The sequence below is a fragment of the Schistocerca cancellata genome, chromosome 3, assembly GCF_023864275.1.
Source record: "Schistocerca cancellata isolate TAMUIC-IGC-003103 chromosome 3, iqSchCanc2.1, whole genome shotgun sequence".
Lineage (NCBI taxonomy): Eukaryota > Metazoa > Arthropoda > Insecta > Orthoptera > Acrididae > Schistocerca > Schistocerca cancellata.
Window position 1 is genome coordinate 52,848,518 of NC_064628.1, and position 19,640 is coordinate 52,868,157.

At 45.0% G+C, this 19,640-nt stretch overlaps 1 protein-coding gene across 3 annotated transcripts in view; it reads left to right on the forward strand.

Moving 5' to 3' along the window:
* Nucleotides 1–19,640, forward strand: part of LOC126176945 (heterochromatin protein 1-like) — a 156,375-nt gene that overhangs the window by 119,483 nt on the left and 17,252 nt on the right. For all 3 annotated transcript variants that reach the window (XM_049924147.1, XM_049924145.1, XM_049924146.1), the window contains exon 4: nt 9,045–9,167. In XM_049924147.1, coding sequence (XP_049780104.1) covers nt 9,045–9,167 — 123 coding nt within the window. The remainder of the gene's footprint in view (nt 1–9,044; nt 9,168–19,640) is intronic.

Here is a 19,640-nt window from a genome sequence, read left to right on the forward strand (position 1 = left end):
GCTCTTGAAGCTCTTGGTGTATTGTGAGATGAAGATTGTGACGTCAGATCTGAATCGAGCATGGTTATGGCCACTTCAGAGCCTGACTTGGATGTGAACTAAGATTGCAGCGTACCAGCTGAAAATCACACAGTCAGGCATAATGCACTCACACCCAACCAGAGAAAAGTCTTATATTGCTCTGCATTTATTTGTTTCTGAAGTTGCTGGAACTGGAAATAGCTTCGTGCTCAGATTGATAAGCAAATTGGTACAATTTGCATACACCAAGGCTGATGCTGTTCTTGCCACTGTGCCAACTGGTGTTGCAGCCGAGAACATAATTTGAATGATTGCCATTGCATTTTCAGCCTTCAAAATGACCAGAAGGGTCATTCACTTACGTGCCATTGCTGGGTGAATGATTTGCAGTGTGACTATGTCTGTACACTCTGATTGTGTGCATGGTTTATGTTCACCATGGATTATTGGTTTTATCTTCTTGCACTTGAAACCAGTTCAGAACTAACTGTTGCACAGGTATTGTGACTTCTGGCACCTACTTATCTGTTGCAAAACAGCTGCTTGAGTGTGAAAAGTTGCTAGAGGAGCAACTACAAGTCACTGAGCGAGGTGGCGCATTTGTTAGCACACTGGACTTGCATTCAGGAGGACGACAGTTGAAATCCACATCAGGCCATACTGATTTAGGTTTTCCGTGATTTCCCTAAATCACTCCCCCTGCGGGTTCGGGGGTTAGAATAGGCCCGCGGTATTCCTGCCTGTCGTAAGAGGCGACTAAAAGGAGTCTCACATGTTTTGGCCTTATGTGATGGTCCCCTCTCGGGTTTGACCTCCAACTTTCTAAATTATTCCGAAGAGCGAGCCAATTGGGGAAGGGCGCCTTACATGGTGCACTGTATCCGTCATGCAATTAGACCTTTAGCCGGCTGTCACGTCGTTCCAATGGTGTCCCGCTCGTTTTCGATCTTTAGGGCGGGGATACGTCCCTGGGTGCGATTACCACGCTGCCCTCTGCAGTGTTTCTTTTAACTGCGACGACGACCTTGGACAGTTTTGCACCTAAGATCCAGCACGGTAGCCAGTCCGTTGTGGTGGGGCCGCCATGTACCCTCTTGGTTGTAGCCCCCTGACAACACAGGGATCGCTCTACTGATGCCTGCGCCGTTAACTCCCCACGTATGCCAAGGAGTAGATGCCTATCCTCCTGGGGTATCAGGACTCCCGGCAACGGCCGTCCTGCCAGGTGGCCTTTGCTGTGGCTGGGTGGCGCCCGTGGGGAGGGCCCTTGGTCGGAGTAGGTGGCATCAGGGCGGATGACCCGCAATGAAGCGTGGTACATCATCTCTCGCTGGCGGCCAGCCGCCAGCAGTCTCTAAGCGTTCTCGGGCTCAATTTAATGCTCAGAAGTACGATCCGAAAACGTTCCCCTCCCTGGCCACGCCATGGGAAGAGCGTAAGTCCCAGGATGGAGGTAACAGTTATTCGCCCCGATTCTTAGTTTGCACGAGAGCTGATGGGGAGTCTTTTCTCTCCACAAAGCCTCAGTTCTTCATCGAGCATTTAGAGGACAAGTTTGGGGAGGTGGAGGGCTTGTCTAAAATGCGCTCTGGCGCAGTACTGATACAAACGGCATCCTCCGCCCAGTCACGCAGGTTACTTGCTTGTGACAAGTTGGGGGATGTTAACGTTACTATTACTCCACATAAGAGTTTAAATATGGTCCAGGCTGTTATTTTCCATAGGGACCTCCTTTTGCAGTCTGATGACGAGCTGCGCGCCAACTTAGAACGTAGAGGTGTTCATTTCGTCCGGCGCGTTCATCGGGGTCCGAGGGATAATCAGGTTGCTACCGGTGCCTTCATCTTGGCCTTCGAGGGTGATACGTTACCGGAAAAGGTCAAGGTGTTGGTCTACCGATGTGACGTCAAGCCCTATATCCCTCCCCCGATGCGGTGCTTCAAGTGCTGGAAGTTCGGCCATATGTCTTCCCGCTACACTTCCAGCCTCACATGTCGAGATTGCGGACGCCCATCTCATCCCGATACTCCATGTGCCCCGCCTCCCATCTGCGTCAACTGCGGGGAGCACCATTCACCTTGCTCGCCAGACTGCAGAATATTCCAGAAAGAGCACAAAATCATGGAATATAAGACCCTGGACCGACTGACTTATACTGAGGCCAAACGGAAATACGACCGATTACATCCAGTGCGAATGACAACTTCCTACGCCGCTGCTACAACACCTGTGCTAGCCCCATCAGTTTCGCGCCTTCCGGCCGGATCGACAAGTGGTACAACTCCTCCTGCCCCCTTGCCAGTGGGGGGCTCTACCCACCGGGTTGCTCCTGTGCCACCTACCTCAGGAGCAACACCATCCCCCCCATCGGGGACGTCGGTCCCCGCTTCTAAGCCGGAGAAGTGTCCAACTTCTTCGGCTTCTCACGCTCGCAAGGGGTCCCTTGGGTCCCTCCCTTCCCAGGTTTCCACCGGCGGGAAGGCTGACGATCGACAGTGGCGTAAGTGCCCACAATCTGCAGGTCGAAGGGCTTCCCGATCCTCCTCAGTCCCGGGGACTGAATCGGTGAAGCCCTCCCAGCCAGTTAAACCCAAGGAGCAGCGTGAGAAATCAAAGAAGAGCAGCTCTAATCCCAAGGAACGCGCGGTGGTAGCCACCCCATCACAACCTTCTAGCTCTGCGTCTGGGGACGAGGTGGAGATTCTGGCGTCCGCTGAGGACCTCGATCTCGCCGGTCCCTCAGACGCCGTGAATAGCAATAGCACTAGCACGGGTGCTCAATCGGAGGCAGCAGGTGACCCAGCGGCGTAATCTGCCGTCCCAGTCCCGGCACGCCTTTCTCAGCCATGGACAACACCATCCTCCAGTGGAACTGCAGCGGTTTCTTCCACCATCTAGCTGAGCTCCACCAACTTATCAGCCTTCACCCTTTCCTCTGCATTGCTCTGCAGGAAACTTGGTTTCCAGCAATGCGCACCCCCGCCCTCCGTGGCTATCGGGGTTATTATAAGAACCGAGCAGCTTATGAAAGGGTGTCTGGTGGCATCTGCATCTATGTCCTTAACTCTCTTCACAGCGAGTCTGTCCCTCTACAAACAGCTTTAGAGGCTGTCGCTGTTAGGGTGTGGACGCCACAGGCTCTTACCGTCTGCAGTCTTTACCTTCCACCGGAGGGTGATGTCGCGCAGCATGTCCTGGCTGCGCTGCTAGCCCAATTGCCGCCACCTTTCTTATTACTGGGCGACTTTAACGCCCATAAACCTCTGTGGGGTGGGTCAGCGGCAACAGGTCGAGGCGCCACCGTTGAGCATTTATTGTCGCAGCTCGATCTCTCGATTTTGAATGATGGTGCCTCCACACACTTCAGTGTGGCGCATGGCACCTACTCCGCCATTGACCTTTCAATCTGTAGCCCTAGCCTCTTACCATCTGTCCACTGGAGTGTGCATGACGACCTGTGTGGTAGTGACCACTTTCCAATTTTTCTGTCACTACCACAGCGTCACTCTTCTGGGCGCCCTAGCCGATGGGCTATGAATAAGGCTGACTGGGACTTGTTCTCCTCCACTGCCGCTATTGAGTCTCTCTCAACTGCTGCCATTGATGCGGTGGTTACATCGGTCACCGCCGGCATCGTCACTGCCGCCGAGTCTGCCATTCCCCGTTCTTCTGGGTCCCCTCGGCGGAGGGCTGTGCCTTGGTGGTCGCCTGAGATCGCTGAAGCGATTAAAGGTCGCCGGCGGGCGCTCCAGCGTCACAAGCGACATCCCTCCATGGACCACCTTATCGCCTTCAAACGGCTGCGTGCGCGGGCCCGCCTCCTTATCCGCCAAGGCAAGAAGGAGTGCTGGGAGCGGTATGTGTCCACCATTGGACTCCATGTCACTCCATCGCCGGTCTGGGCCAAGATTCGATGGGTCTTCGGCTATCGGACCCCTGCCAGCGTCCCTGCGCTCTCACTGAATGGAGCAGTTTGTACTGACTCCGACGTCATAGCAAACCGCTTAGCAGAGCATTTTGCTATGAGTTCCGCTTCTGCGAATTACCCCCAGGCCTTCCGCTCCATTAAAGAGCGGATGGAACGTCGGAGCCTTTCTTTTCGCACCAACGCTTCTGAACCCTACAACGCTCCATTCAGTGAGTGGGAATTTCAGAGTGCCCTTGCCGCTTGCCCTGATACCGCTCCCGGGCCAGATCGCATCCACTGTCAGATGCTGAAACACCTTTCAGTGGACTGCAATCGACGCCTCCTCGACCTTTACAACCGTCTCTGGGTCGAGGGTGAGTTTCCGTCGCAATGGCGGGAAAGTATTGTCATCCCCATTTTGAAACCTGGAAAGAACCCTCTGGAGGTGGACAGCTACCGTCCCATTAGTCTCACCAACGTTCTTTGCAAGTTGCTTGAACGGATGGTGAGCCGGCGCTTAAATTGGGTGCTGGAGTCTCGGGGCCTTCTGGCTCCGTCTCAGGGTGGGTTCCGTAAAGGCCGCTCCGCCACCGACAATCTGGTGAGCCTTGAGTCGGCCATCCGTACAGCCTTTGCCCGCCGTCAGCACCTGGTCGCTGTCTTTTTCGACATGCGGAAGGCGTACGATACGACATGGCGTCATCACATCCTTTCTACGCTTCATGGTAGGGGTCTTCGGGGCCCTCTGCCGATCTTTATCAGAAATTTTCTGTCGTATCGTACCTTCCGCGTGCAAGTCGCGGCCTCGTATAGTTCCTCCCTCGTCCAGGAGAACGGGGTACCCCAGGGCTCTGTCCTCAGTGTCTGCCTGTTTTTAATTGCAATAAACGGTCTCGCTGCGGCAGTAGGAAATTCTGTCTCCGCTTCCCTGTATGCTGACGACTTCTGTCTTTACTATAGTTCTATTAGCATTGCAGCAGCTGAACGTCAGCTACAGGGCGCAATCCGCAAGGCGCAGTCTTGGACTGTAGCGCGTGGTTTTCAGTTTTCGGCTGCCAAGACCCGCGTTATGCATTTCTGCCGGCGCCGAACGGTCCATCCTGAGCCGCGGCTTTATCTTGCCGACGAACTTCTTGCTGTGGTGGAGACCCACAGGTTTTTGGGTGTCCTTTTTGATGCCCGGTTGACTTGGCTGCCTCATATCCGGCAGCTTAAACAAGTGTGTTGGCGGCATCTCAACGCCCTGCGTTGTTTGAGCCACACCCGCTGGGGCGCCGACCGATCTACCCTGTTGCGGCTTTACCAGGCGTTAATCCAGTCTCGCCTGGACTATGGGTGCCTAGCTTATGGCTCAGCATCCCCATCTGCGTTGCGGGTGCTGGACCCAATTCTCCACAGCGGGATACGCCTTGCCACTGGTGCTTTCCGCACCAGCCCTGTGGACAGCGTCCTAGTGGAGGCAGGTGTACCTCCACTGCGGTTCCGACGCCAACGTTTGCTGGCCGCTTATGCTGCCCATGTTTTTAGCTTGCCCGGGCATCCAAATTATCGTGTCCTGTTCCCACAGTCGGTCGTCCATCTGCCAGACCGTCGGCCCCGGTCGGGTTGTCCGATCGCCGTACGCATCAAGGAGCTTCTCTGCGGGCTTGGGTTTTTCCCAGTTCCACCTCCTTTCCGGGCGCCTCTGCGTACACCCCCGTGGTGTGTTCCTCGCCCTTGCCTTCGGCTCGACTTGGCACAGGGCTCGAAGGGCTCGGTCCCTCCAGAGGCCTTCCGCCGCCGCTTTTATTCCATCCTGGCCACGTATCAGGGCTCTGGAATTGTTTACACCGACGGTTCGATGGTTGCTGGTCGTGTCGGGTATGCGCTAACTCTAGGGGACCATTCCGAACAACGGTCCTTGGCGGCTGGCTGCAGCGTTTACACTGCTGAGCTAGTCGCCATCTTTCGTGCCCTAGAGTATATCCGCTCCTGCTCAGGTGAGTCCTTCGTTATCTGTAGCGATTCCCTGAGCGGTTTACGAGCTCTCGACCAGTGTTTTCCTCGTTCTCGTCTGGTGATGGCTATCCATGAGTCCCTGCATACTCTTGCGCGTTGCGGCCGCTCTGTGGTCTTTGTGTGGACCCCCGGTCATGTCGGTATCCCGGGCAATGAACATGTTGACCGCCTGGCGAAAGAGGCCACGAGTAAACAGTCTCTGGACGTTGGCCTCCCAGAGACTGATTTGCGGGCAGTCCTCCGCCGAAAAGTTTTTGCGCTTTGGGACGCTGAATGGCGCAATCGGATCATGCCCAATAAACTCCGTGCCATCAAGGAGACGACGACTGTGTGGCGGTCATCCCTGCGAGCCAACCGCAGGGACTCTGTCGTCCTTTGTCGGCTCCGCATTGGCCACTCCCACCTGACACACAGTTATTTACTGCGCCGGGAGGACCCTCCTGTATGTCGCTGCGGGGCGGCTTTGACTGTGGCCCACATTTTGTTGGCCTGCCCCCCTTTTAGCTGTGGTCAGGCAGACATTTGGGCTGCCTGATACGCTCCCTGCCCTCTTATGTGATGACCCTGGTATGGCTGACTTAGTTTTCCGTTTTATTCGGGCAGGGGGTTTTTATTATTTACTCTGAGTGTTTGTTCTGTTCTTTTGTGTTGATTCTGGCCATTGGCCTACGATTTTACGCTGAGTTTTTAATGTGTTCTCGGTGGTTGGCTTTTCCTTTTTATCTCTATGGTCGGCCAACCACTGTCACACTCTGTGTGATTTTAATTTGTTTTGTCTGATCTCTGTAGGAGTATTTCTTGTCCTGTGTCGTCTGACGTCTTTCCTGTTGTTCGTTTTTTTTTTTTATTCTCTTTGGGTGGTTCTACCCCTTCTTTTTTTGGAAAAAGGGACCGATGACCGTCGCAGTTGGGTCCCTTTAATCCCCCCCAAACCAACCAACCAACCAACCCTAAATCACTACCGTGCAAGGTGGCGCAATGGTTAGCAGACTGGAATCGCGTTCAGGAGGACGATGATTTAGATTTTCCCTGATTTCCCTAAATCACTTCAGGCAAATGCCGGGATGGTTCCTTTGACGGGACAGTGCCTACTTCCTTCCCCATCCTTCTCTAATCTGATGGGACCGATGAGCTCTGGTCAATTTGAAAACAGATGAGTGAGTTCTGGCTTGAATAGCCATGTTGGCATTGCTGGATGCTACCTGCTCAGCTCTCAAGTCCAGTGTCACATGCTTCTGTTGTAATAATCACTCAGTGCTGAACACTATGACACAAATGAGCAGAAGTAGTAAGAACACAGAAAGAAAAAGTGACATTATTGGTACTCGTTGGGCTACACGTACATGACAGACTGTGTCTTCACATCTTTTCCCCAATTGCTTTTGTTCATGCTGTGAGATCCAGAAGCCACTCATAAGTGCAATTGTGGATATGCATAGTGGAACATAATTTTATCTACCAGTTGCAGTTAGCAAACCTGATGAAATGCACTTTGAATGCTGCAGATGCATACATCGCTAAGTAGGAAATAAAGCAACTAATGTACCATGGAACGGTACTGTGTGCAGTTGCTAATTGGGGCAATAGGCATCGCAACAGAACAGTGATCACCCATTGGCTGCACCCAGTGGATCAGTAGTTGCCTACAGGTGAGACAGTAAAGAGCCATTCGTGATATTTTGAACAATAAGTCATCAGACTGGGTAAAAAATGTGAGAACATGGAGTAAGTGTGCATGACATGATAGTACAGTCCCAGATGTTCATTGGGCCACCTACTGTATGATTTGAAGTTTAATTCATGTAAACTGCAGGTGGCTCAAGAGTTGACACATTTATAGTCAAAACGTACTTGTTAACTGTGTTGGCATTCTTGCAGTAACTAACTGAGAACCACAATTTCTCCAACAACCAGAAAGATAAGGCACACTTTTCACAACTGGATATGTTAATAAGCGAATCTTCCATTACTGGTTTCAGGAAATCTAAGACATTTACATGAAAAGCTCTTGTGGAATCCAAATGTTGTGATATCATGTGCAGTTGTTGTGTATGAGATTATTGATCCTAGTTTTTTGAGGATGACACTGGACTCATAGCAACACTGAATGCAAGTCACTACTACAGAATGTAGCAGAATAACATGTGGTTCCAACACACTACACTGAATTATGGCTGCACTCAATCGTTTCCAAACCAGGTGATACCCCACTTCACCAGTGGGAGATGGCCATCCTGTTCCCTAGATTTAACAGCTATCGATTATTTATTATGTGAAGGAAATGGTTTTTCCAGTCATTTACAGACAATTGATGAACATAGGACTGCCATTTACTGTGAAATAAGCACCATTCTGCAGGATATGTTAAGATGTATTACAGAAACCTTCCCATTGAGCCTTCAGCAGTGCATCCAAGCAAATTGAGGACATTTAGAGAAAATTATTATCAAGGTGTTGTGAGGACTACTACCAGTGTGTATTACATACTATAGTAAATGCCAATTTATGTATTTGTATTTCATAACTATATTAAATCACTACAGACATCAGAGTGTGCTTGTAGATATAGAGTTTCAATAACTGCCTGTAATAAACAGCAGTTTTAACCAATTTTCACATGGATCTTTTATGGCGTACGTTGTGTGTCCTGAACCATACAGGCATAGTTGAAGTGAGTGCAAAAAAGTCTGTGTGACATTGCAACAGATGGTTGTAATTTTCCTCATAGACTTGGTGAACATGACAGTCTTTAAAACTGAGGATAAAATCCATTGATTTTTAACCATATCATATTAGATACTATGATTATTTTAGATGAGCAAAAGTAGATACTATGTGTTGCAGTTGTGCACATGGTTTGTTTCCTCAATTGAACTATGCTGCTTGGCAAAGCACACACAACATGTGGTATAAAATATCGTAAAAAAGATTTAAACTGCTGCCTGTTGTAGATAGTTATCTACTAGAAAGAAATAGTTACCTACCAGAAAGAAACTTAACTCAACCTTCCCCCCTCTATCCCACCCCTCCTTTTTCTCCCAGTGTCATGTTGTACATTGCCGTGTGTTAGGTACTTTATTACTCTCTATACACTTCACATTCCATTTGTTTCTTCCAGGAGCCCACTGTCAAAGAAGAGAATGTGAAGACTGGCAGAACAAAAGCTAAAGGAAAGAAAGAAGGAACAGTCAGCAGTGAAGAAACCGAAAATGGTGTTAATCCTGATGAAACTTCATATGAGGTAAAAATGGAGATATACATCAAAGCTTTAATACAAGTCCTCTCAGTTACTGCCCAACTGTACACTTTCCTCCCAGTGCTATACATTTTTTAATCTTCAGTTGCCTGTGATTTATTTGATGTTAAGGGATGTGAATCGTGGCTATAAGGCAGGAAGACGTCAAAGCAATTCAGAGGCAGGCTGCTAGATTTGTTACTGGTAGGTTCGAAAAACATGCAGGTATTATGAAGATGCTTCAGGAACTCAAATGGCAATCACTGAGGAGAAGGCGACATTCTTTCTGAGGAGCACTATTGGTGTTGATAAGATGACAGTGCACACCATTATCACTGAAGATTTGGCAGTGCGAAAGATCTGCAGTAAACTTGTCCTGAAGGTCTTAATGGATGACCAAAATCAGAGGTGAGTGTGCTTTCGAAGACCTTCTGCAATGCATTGAAGAAGATACTGCCTTTTTGATGAAATTATCGTAGGAGACAAAACTTGGATATTCAAATACGACCTGGAAACAAGGTGGCAAAGTTCCAAATGGCACACTGTAGCATAACTAGTGATGAAAATAAATTTATACTCATTAGGAGTAGTTCAGTCTATTATACATCTTTAAATTTCTTCAAGAATTTTTGTTCTCACTGTAAATGTCCTGTTGTGATGGAATGTCCTTGTCTTTGAAGCATAGTCGTATTTACCTGTGCTAATATGCCTCCAATGGCTGTGCCGCTATCAAATTTGGCTGAAAAGTGGTTGTCTAAAGTAGCCTATTGTAAATGATGTGTTCCACTCGAGGTTTTCAGTCCAATTACTTTAACTGCACTTCGTTATCAAATAACCTGTGGTTTACGGCCAGATCAAGTCGCATTCACTATTAATTTCTGCATAGATAAAGAGCTAGCCACATATTACACTCAATTGATATTCCAAATTGAGATTACTCGAGTGCAGTAACCTGACAGTGAAGTGATCCCGAAGTTTACTACATGTGGCAGGTAGATCATTAATATATTCCCTAATTACACTCTCCTTTCCAAAGGGGTAGCCATATCAAAAGATCATACTTTGCACAGTAAATAAAATCTGGAAATAAAGCAGTTCTCAGCCTGTTCCTATTGTCACAGTAAGTATTATTGAAGATTAACACAGTTGATAAAACCAGTTATGGTTCACAATCAATGACTGAAAATCAGTTACTGAATAGACTCTCAAATATGGAATTTAGATAAAACTTGGCATCTCTTACAACTTGTAATTTGTGCTAACTTTCCTGTGGACGTTGTGCAGCAATTTTGGACACAGATCTTGCTCATATCATAACCTTCACAGACTGACTAAAATGGCTCCCAAAATTTTCCTTTTGCAAGGTTACAATTATCAATGCTACTCTCAGATATTGTTCTCCTCTTTCTGTTTACATTTAAACATTTACAGTTAAACATTTACATTTGTGATTAACTGAATTGTGAGGAGAGGTTCTTTTGAGTGTGACCTTTTAGGTATGACAGTAATTGTTGTTGAATTATGCTGTTTGTTTTGATAAAAATGCTAATTACTTTGAAACTTAATGAGTGCAAAAGTTGCTAATGTGTCTCCAACATAGCTATAGGAATACTTCTCTTATTTGTATATACATTTGATCTACTTCACATGAAATATAGCAACACGTTTACATAGGAACCATAATAATGAAGTTTTATTTTACAGGTACTTTGCAATTAGCACGGTTTCTAGGTAATTGAATTTCACCATCAGATTCTGATTAACAAAATGAATGTACTGGACCATAAGGTGAAGTTGGCAAAGCTTTGAGCTATTATAGATTTTTGGTACTGTACAAATATCTCAAAGATATTTGGAAGGGGGGGGGGGATGAAATTTTGGAGGGAAATAGAAACAGAGCGGGGGGAAATACACATCCTTCATTACACAACCGCACAACGTTATATAGACAGATATTTGGCAAATAGCTGACTATGTAATCCAATTTCTAACCAACCACAAACAGAATTTTACAAAATAGTTAAAAGTAGAGATTCAAAATTGTTTTGGTTGCCTAATCTGGCCACAGACTTACCAATGAAAGAAAAAGGAAGGAATTCCTCATCTTCCAGTCTAATCACTGATTATTCTTACACAATTCAACTTTTCATTGTTTCACTTAGCTGAAGTTGGCTCCATGCCATTTATAGGTCAAAATGGTGGCCTTATGTCCTCCAATTTCGCCAGTGTCCTGGGAAACATATATTCTCCATCATTGTACATCAGGGACGGCCAAGAACGCAGCACGCATGCCGAGGTTTCACATGCGTGCGGATCGCTCCCTTCTGACATCACACGTCCCCCACTACCACACCAGCTGACAGCGCGCGCATGCGCGGAACTACGAACACGCCGCACGTGACAGTGCATTCGCGTAAGGAACACCGCCCTGCTAGCATGTGGCTTAGTTTCATATTACGACATTTGATGATATTAAGCTCTGTACAACACATCATGTCGAGCAATACTGAATCTTTGTTGACTCTTCATACACCTACAGAAAAATAACAATAACGCTGGGTTTGAAACTGCTTTACACCAACAATATCGTGCTTCTCACATCGTCACTCGTAAAATTCTTACATTTCAGCTGAGATATAGAAATAGACTTGAAAGTAGTCTACAGCATGCAGTATGATGTGGATTAAGTGATTCCAACTACATGTGAAACAAGAAAATTTTATATTCTGGAACTACTGTACAAAATTTGCAAAACTAAAATTCTCAACAAAACATATGACAAATACAACAAAATTATCACCATTAATTTAATTATTTTTGCTTCACAGTAGACATAATAAAGTACATATCCGGCACAAACTGACGGTACACGGACAAACGCAGACAGTGTCTCACATTTTTGTCACTCAGATTGCCACGTAATCCTGACTTACTTAGTTTCATAATCGAAATAAAACTTTCACACACATATGTCGATCCAAACACTGATATAACATTTGCAGCCTCATTGTGGAGACGGGGAAACTCTTCCCGAGGAAAACCTTCGTAAAATTCCTGGACAGTTTTTAAATTTGTCCTTTAAACGGGAATTACACTGCAGATCGATTAATTCCATTTGCAAATGCACTGGAGTACTTTCAACTGAACCGGCAAAGGGTCTAGAAAATAGTTCAAAAACAGATGTCAGACTGGCAGTGTCCTGAAAACGTCTAGAAAATTGTACCTGTAGTTCCTCCAACACAGAAACGAATTCGTGAGAAGTTGCGTTCTCTCTGACTTTAGAGAGCATAGGGCAATGAGCGGTATTCATTTTCATGAGTTGTTCCTTCCACAATGAGAGTTTCTTATTAAATGCATCCACTTTTTTTCATAAGATCAGAAATAAGCTGCTACTCATCTTGAAAAGTCTTATTGAGAGCGTTAAAGTGTGCAGTCAGATCAACTAAAAAGGCGAGGTCTGCAATCAATTTTGGATCTTCTAATTTTGGCTCTGCCTTTCCTTTTTCCTTCAGGAACTCAACAACAGCAAGTCTCAAATTGAAAAATTTTTCGAGGCATGATCCTCGACTTAACCAACGTATTTCCCAGTGGTAAATAACATCTCCGTACTCTTCGTTCAGTTCCATGAGAAACTGTTGAAACTGACGGTGTACTAAACCATGCGACTTCAAGAAATGTACTATGGTGACTACCAACTTCATCACTTGCTCCAACTTTGCATACTTAGCACAAAGAGCTTCTTGGTGTACAAAACAATGAATTCCATACAAATCTTCTGCCGATCGTCCTAGTTTTTTACGCAACAATGCTACAAGCCCATTTTGAGCACCTTGAATTGCTGGCGCTCCATCCGTGGTGACTGAAACTAACATTTCCCAATTCAGGCTAACGGCTTCAACTGCCTCTTCAACTGCTTTTAGCAAGTCGGTACCCCTCATTGTGTGTTTCATTGGTACTAAATCTAACAGTTCTTCCGTCACCTGCAAATTTGTGTCGACTCCACCAACATAAATCGCTAGTTGTGCTGTGTCCGAAATTTCGGTCGACTCGTCCAAAGCAATCGAGAATGCAATAAACTTGCAGGCACTATCAATTAACTGCCTGTAGACATCTGCTGCCATACCAGCTATGCGGCAAGCTATTGTCTGTCTGGAAAGGTTAATTTCACTAAACTTCTTTACTTCCAGTGGCGTCAAGAGTTCCGCCGCCTCAACAATACACTCTTTAATGAAATCACCATCAGTGAAAGGCTTATTCGCTCTTACAATTTTAAGCGCTATTTTGTAGCTTGCTCTTAAAGACAGGTGGCTACGTTCGGTTGCCGGCAAAAAAAAGGAAACAAAAATCGAGTGAACTCTAAATTTGAATTCTAACGACAAATATGTACAAATACAAACATCAGAAACACACAGATTTGTAAGTGGTACTCGCATTCGGTCTCTCTCGCTGCGTAACACTATGTCGTCTTAATTCCGCCAACTTGTTTGATCTATCAACCCAACTAAATCATTAAGTCCTTTGTGCGTGGTGTTATAATGCCGTTCTATCGCAAATTTGCGGTGCCCAGCGAGTATGCTACTGTATAATAGACATTGAGAATTTTCATCCTTCTCTTCGAAAAAATATTGCAATTCCTATTCAGCTCTGAAGGCTCGTGACGTTGTGTCACTACCCCGCCTCTTTGTGAGCGTGTGTTCCACTGCAACAACCACTGTACAGTACTTATAACAGGGTGTATACGACCCGGGACAACCGGGAAATCCGGGAAAAACCCGGGAATTTTTTCATCCGGAAGAAAACCGGGAAAATCCCGGGAATTTTTCGGAATTCCGGGAATTTTTCATTGTTTTAGCTTTCAGTTAAATTTTTTTTTATTTTGGCTGCAGAATTGATTCTCTAGCAAAGAATGTTATTGTATCCTGCTGCTGGAGAATGATACTGCAGCAATAAAATATAAACGAGAAGGGAAAAAAATAAAACTTTAGTGACAAAGGAAATGTGCAATTTACAACAACAAAAAACCGTGCACGCACAAGCGTTTGCAAATAGCAAAAATATGTCAAAGGCCGTAGGGCGCAGACTGTAATTCTTCGTAACAATAAACTGCATGCTATGAGCATGACGTCACAACTGTTCACATTAGGTTCGTTTGACCAATTGCCAGCGGTCGGTTGCGCATGCGCATTTGTCTCACGTATAAACAGTACCTTCTCCCGCTACTTGAAGTTTGGCTGTCAGCTGTATCGGTAGCAGCAGCAAACAGCCAGATGCAAACGAGAAAAATTTTTCTACCGCGCCCTAGCTGCCAGATTCACGCTTGCACAGAGTTGTAGTGGGGAGGGGGTTAACCTCCACGTGACACGTGTTTACGTTAAGTGATTTCACTGCTTCTCTTCGTGTACAGCTCCCAAGTCAAATGAAAACAAAACGGATTTCTGTGGCCGGGAGCATCAAGTGAATTAAAATACATTCACATTATTACAGAGGGCAGAAATATATTATTAATTTCAGTTTTCTAATTTTATTTTATTTCCAAGTTAGTAGCAGTCAAGCATTAATCGCCTTGCAGAACAGTGAAGTTATTTTTGGAAGTTTGCTAAAGAAATTTAGCTTTATTAATCTTTCCGCTGAGGCAATCATTTTATTTGAAACGAATTGTTTCATTCTACGGTATTGGCTAGTTCCAACTTTCCGCTGAATTTCAAGTGCACATTATCATCTTCTGCCATATATGGCATTATGCCATAATAAAGAACCAAAAATGAGATCGTAGAGTACTGGTACTCCAAGAAAATTTACATCCCAAAAACCACACTGAAAAGCTTAATATCAGATGGGACCTACTTCATTGTGAATCTGGAAAAAGCCAATTCACACTTCAAGCCGAATTATGCATTTTAGTATGGTTTACGAAATTCCGATGCTCTTTGGAGCACCCTCTGATGCCCTGTTTCTTTTATGGTGTAATGTAAGCTCTTTTAGTGCTTTATACAAACGAACATACGGGCTTCCTACACCACTGCAGTTGCACACGCACAATAATGCCTGTTTTCTGGCGCTCTCTGGAGACGTAAATCTAACCTATTTCTAACAGTCTTCGGATAGTATTGTGAACGGTGGTTAGAAAAGTGTTACTTTCAAAGTAAATTTCTTTTTACGCAAGATGAATTATGTTACGTGTGAGAAAGTGGAATGGATATCTAAATCACAGAGCGTTCGAAACTGAACAGTTTGAGGACCAGCCACTTACAAGAATTTCGAGCCGAAACATTCATGTCATAATTTTAAATTTACTGGCACATTTGTGTGATGTACCTTAATATATAACACACGCAAAAAAGATCAATATTACATGTGAAAGCTTAGCTTCTGTTGTAGCGTGTTAATCTTAGAGATTAATGTTATATGTGAAAGCTTAGCTTTTCTTGTAGATATACAGTACTGTGTACATTAATGTAAACCGTTAACTTTTCCTCTTGCGTGTTCGCGCTATGTAACCAGTGGTCTTGCAATTAGCTGACTATAACACGTGTCCTATGCTCTGAATAGCTGCTGCCACCGGCTGACGAGATCTCGTGGCTTGAGATATGACTCGCTTACAAAAGGACATCCCAACCTCGGTTTCAAGGCTCCGCAAACTAACGCGCTGTGTTTGGTGTAGTTCGAATTTATACTTTCATAATACGAAAATATGGAATGTATATGTTGCTGCAAATCTTTCCAACACTTCTCTCCTTTTTTTGAATTAAAAGTCTCTCCAAAACTTCTCTGCCCGTCTTTTCTTTTTTTTCCGGGAAGTTCTACGCGATTGTATAAAACGTTAACCATTCAAAGAATTGATAAGTTTTACAGTTCCGAGGGAAAATCTACGGAAAACCTACTGTCACTTAGCACAGAAAAAGTGTATTTTCGCCCGGGAAAAAGCGTATTTTTTAAACGGGATATCCGGGAGAAATCCGGGAATTTTTTTTCCTTGTCCCCGTATACACCCTGTTATAAACTTCCTACGAATCACTAACAAATAGCGAGGAATAAACATGGCTGCCACCATGAATCAACTAATGCACCCTTTCTTCTTCTGTAGTGGTCAATCCAAGGATTGGTTTGCAACAGCTACAATGGCAGCTTGTCTCCATTCTGTGCGTCTTTCAGCTTTTCTCTTCATTTCTTTATAGATGTTACATCCCACATCTTTCACGATTTGATCCATGTACCTCAGTCGTGGTCTTCCTCTCGGTCTTTTTCCCTCGACATATCCCTCTATGATTGTGTTCAGGAGTCCTTTATGTCTTAATAGATGGCCTGTAAATTGCACTCTTCTTTTAACAATGAAACTCCAGAAGCTTCTCTTCTCACCTGCTCTTTCCAGAACCACTTCGTTTGTGACCTTGTTGATCCATTTTATTTTGAGCATGCGTCTATAGCACCACATTTCAAAAGAATTTAGCTTCTGATCTTCCTCTGTCCCGAGAGTCCATGTTTCACACCCATAGCATGCCACACTCCACACACATGATTTCAAAAATCTTTTCCTGATTTCAAGGCTGATGCTCTTAGATGTTAATATGTTTTTCTTCTTGTTAAAAGCAGCCTTTGCTTGAGCTATTCTACTTCTCACTTCTGCCTTGCTCCTTCCATCCCTGGTAATATTACTGCCCAGATAAGTAAATTTATCAACTTGTTCAAGCAGTTCATTGCCTACATGAACTTGGACTTTCACTTGATCTTCTTTGTCGCATGCCATTACTTTTGTTTTTGCTTTATTAATTCTCATATTATATTCTTCACCCATAACTTTATCCATTCTATTCAGTAGGACTACAAGATCTTCTTCACTTTCAGCCAGGACAGCTATATCATCGGCATATCTTATCATATCTATTCGTTGGCCATGAATTACTACACCTGTCTGTGAATTTTCCCTTACTTTTTTCAGCGCCTCTTCAATGTATACGTTAAAGATAACAGGGGATAGTGCACAACCTTGTCGGACACCTTTCCGTATCTGCACCTCTTCTTGTTTTGTCCGTCCACGGATAACTGCTGTCTCGTTTTTGTACAGGTTCCATATCATTTTTCTATCTTTACGGTCTATTCCTACTTTTTTGAGTACCTCAAACATCTTATCCCATTTAACATTATCAAAGGCTTTCTCTACATCTACGAAAGCTATGTATGTTTTCAGGTTCTTATCTAGTCGTTTCTCTATTATTAGTTTTAGAGCAAATATTGCTTCTCTGGTTCCTCTATCTTTCCGGAATCCAAACTGGTCTTTGGAGAGTGTAGCTTCGACTTTTTGTTCTCTGCGTTTTAGGATAATTGAGGTTAATATTTTAGAGGCGTGAGTAACTAGGCTGAGCGTCCTATAATTTTCACATCTTGTAGCATTTGCCTTCTTTGGAATGAGGATCATAATGTTTTTCTCAAAGTCTGTAGGAATTTTACCCTGCTCGTACATGTTGAAAACAAGATTATACAACTCCTGATTCAGTTTTGCTCCTCCAGATTTCAGAAGTTCGGCTGGGATATTGTCTATACCAGGTGATTTGTTGTTTTTCAATTTTTTCAGAGCTAGTTCAAACTCTTCCTTTAATATAGGTTCACCTATGTTATGTGCATCTACTTCTGTTTCTTCTTCCATGATGTTTTCAGACAGGTCTGGTCCGCTGTACAGTTTTCCTATATATTGTTTCCATCTTCTTGCAACTTCATCATCGTCATCCAACATATTGCCATTTTCATCCATCACAGCCCTACACTTGTTTCTTCTGTCTCCAAAGCAATGTCTCACACATTTATAGGCCTTGTCGATATTTCCCTTGCTCATGTTGTCCTCAACTGAAATACAGAGATCATCAAGGTATTTTTCTCTTGCTTGTTTTGCCTCTCTGTTGATTCTGTTTTTCAGACTCTTGTATTTCTCTTGGTCTTCCTTCTTCACAGAATTTTTTAATTTCCTTCTTTCTTCCATCATATTTAGTAGGTCATTAGTGATCCATTCCCTCCTTTTCTCTGTCCTTTCTTTTCCTATTAGTTCTTCTGCTGCTTCTAAAATACCAGTTTTTATTATTTTATTTTATTTTATCTATGCACCCTATGCCGGATGAAAAGATGTCGCATCGCATAGGTAGTCTAATGTCGCCCTGTGCCGAGCAGTGCCGCGAAAGACCGAAGAAAGCCGAGAAGTGGCGAGGCGGACTGAACCCTGGACGGCACGCGTGCAGCACATCTGTACACGCATACAGTTTGGCAGTATGGCAGTTACCATAACTAAACATACAACAGAAAGTTTCATTTTTGAAAGACATATTCATTACATATACATTATATACACACAACATATTTTTCAAACAATGGAAAATCCAGGATGGAATTTTAACAATACTAGAGAAGGAAAGTTGCTACTCACCATACAGCGTAGATGCTGAGTCGCGATAGGCACAACAAAAAGATTTCACACAATTATAGCCTTTGGTCATTAAGGCCTTTGTCAGCAAGACACACACACACACACACACACACACACACACACACACACACACACACACACACACGTGTCTGCAGTCTCAGACAACTGAATCCACACTGCGAGCAGCAGCACCAGTGCATGATGGGAGTGGCAACTGGGTGGGGGTAAGGAGGAGGCTGGGGTGGGGAGGGGAGGGATAGTATGGTGGGGGTGGCGGACAGTGAAGTGCTGCAGTTTAGGCGGAGGGCAGGAGAGAAAGTGGGAGGGGGGGGGGGGTAATTAGTGGAAAGGAGAGAAATAAAAAGTAGTGCTGGAATGGGAACAGAGAGGGGGCTGGATGGGTGAGGACAGTGACTAGCAAAGGTTGAGGCCAGGAGAGTTACAGGAACATAGGACGTATTGCAGGGAAAGTTCCCACCTGCGCAATTCAAAAAAGCTGGTGTTGGTGGGAAGGATCGATGAGGCACAAGCTATGAAGAACATCATTTTTGACAACAGGCTCAGCAAAAGGGTGACCCAGCCATTTCTTTGCCAGTTTGTCAGTGGCCACTCATGCAGACAGACAGCTTGTTGGTTGTCGTGCCTACATAGAATGCAGCACAGTGGCTGCAGCTTAGCTTGTAAATCACATGACTGGTTTCACAGGTAGCCCAGCCTTTGATGGGATATGTGATGTTAATGACCGGACTGGAGAAGGTGGTGGTAGGAGGATGTATGGGACAGGTATTGCATTTAGGCCTATTAGAGGGATATGAGCCATGAGGAAAGGGATTGGGCACAGGGATTGTGTAAGGATGGATAAGTATGTTGTGTAGGTTCGGTGGATGGCGGAATACCATTGTAGGAGGGGTGGGAAGGATAGTGGGCAGGACATTTCTTATTTCAAGGCACGATGAGACGTAATCAAAACCCTGGGAGAGAATGTAATTCAGTTGCTCCTGTCACGGATGGTACTGAGTTATGAGAGGAATGCTCTTATGTGGCCGGACTATGGGACTTTTTTGGGATGT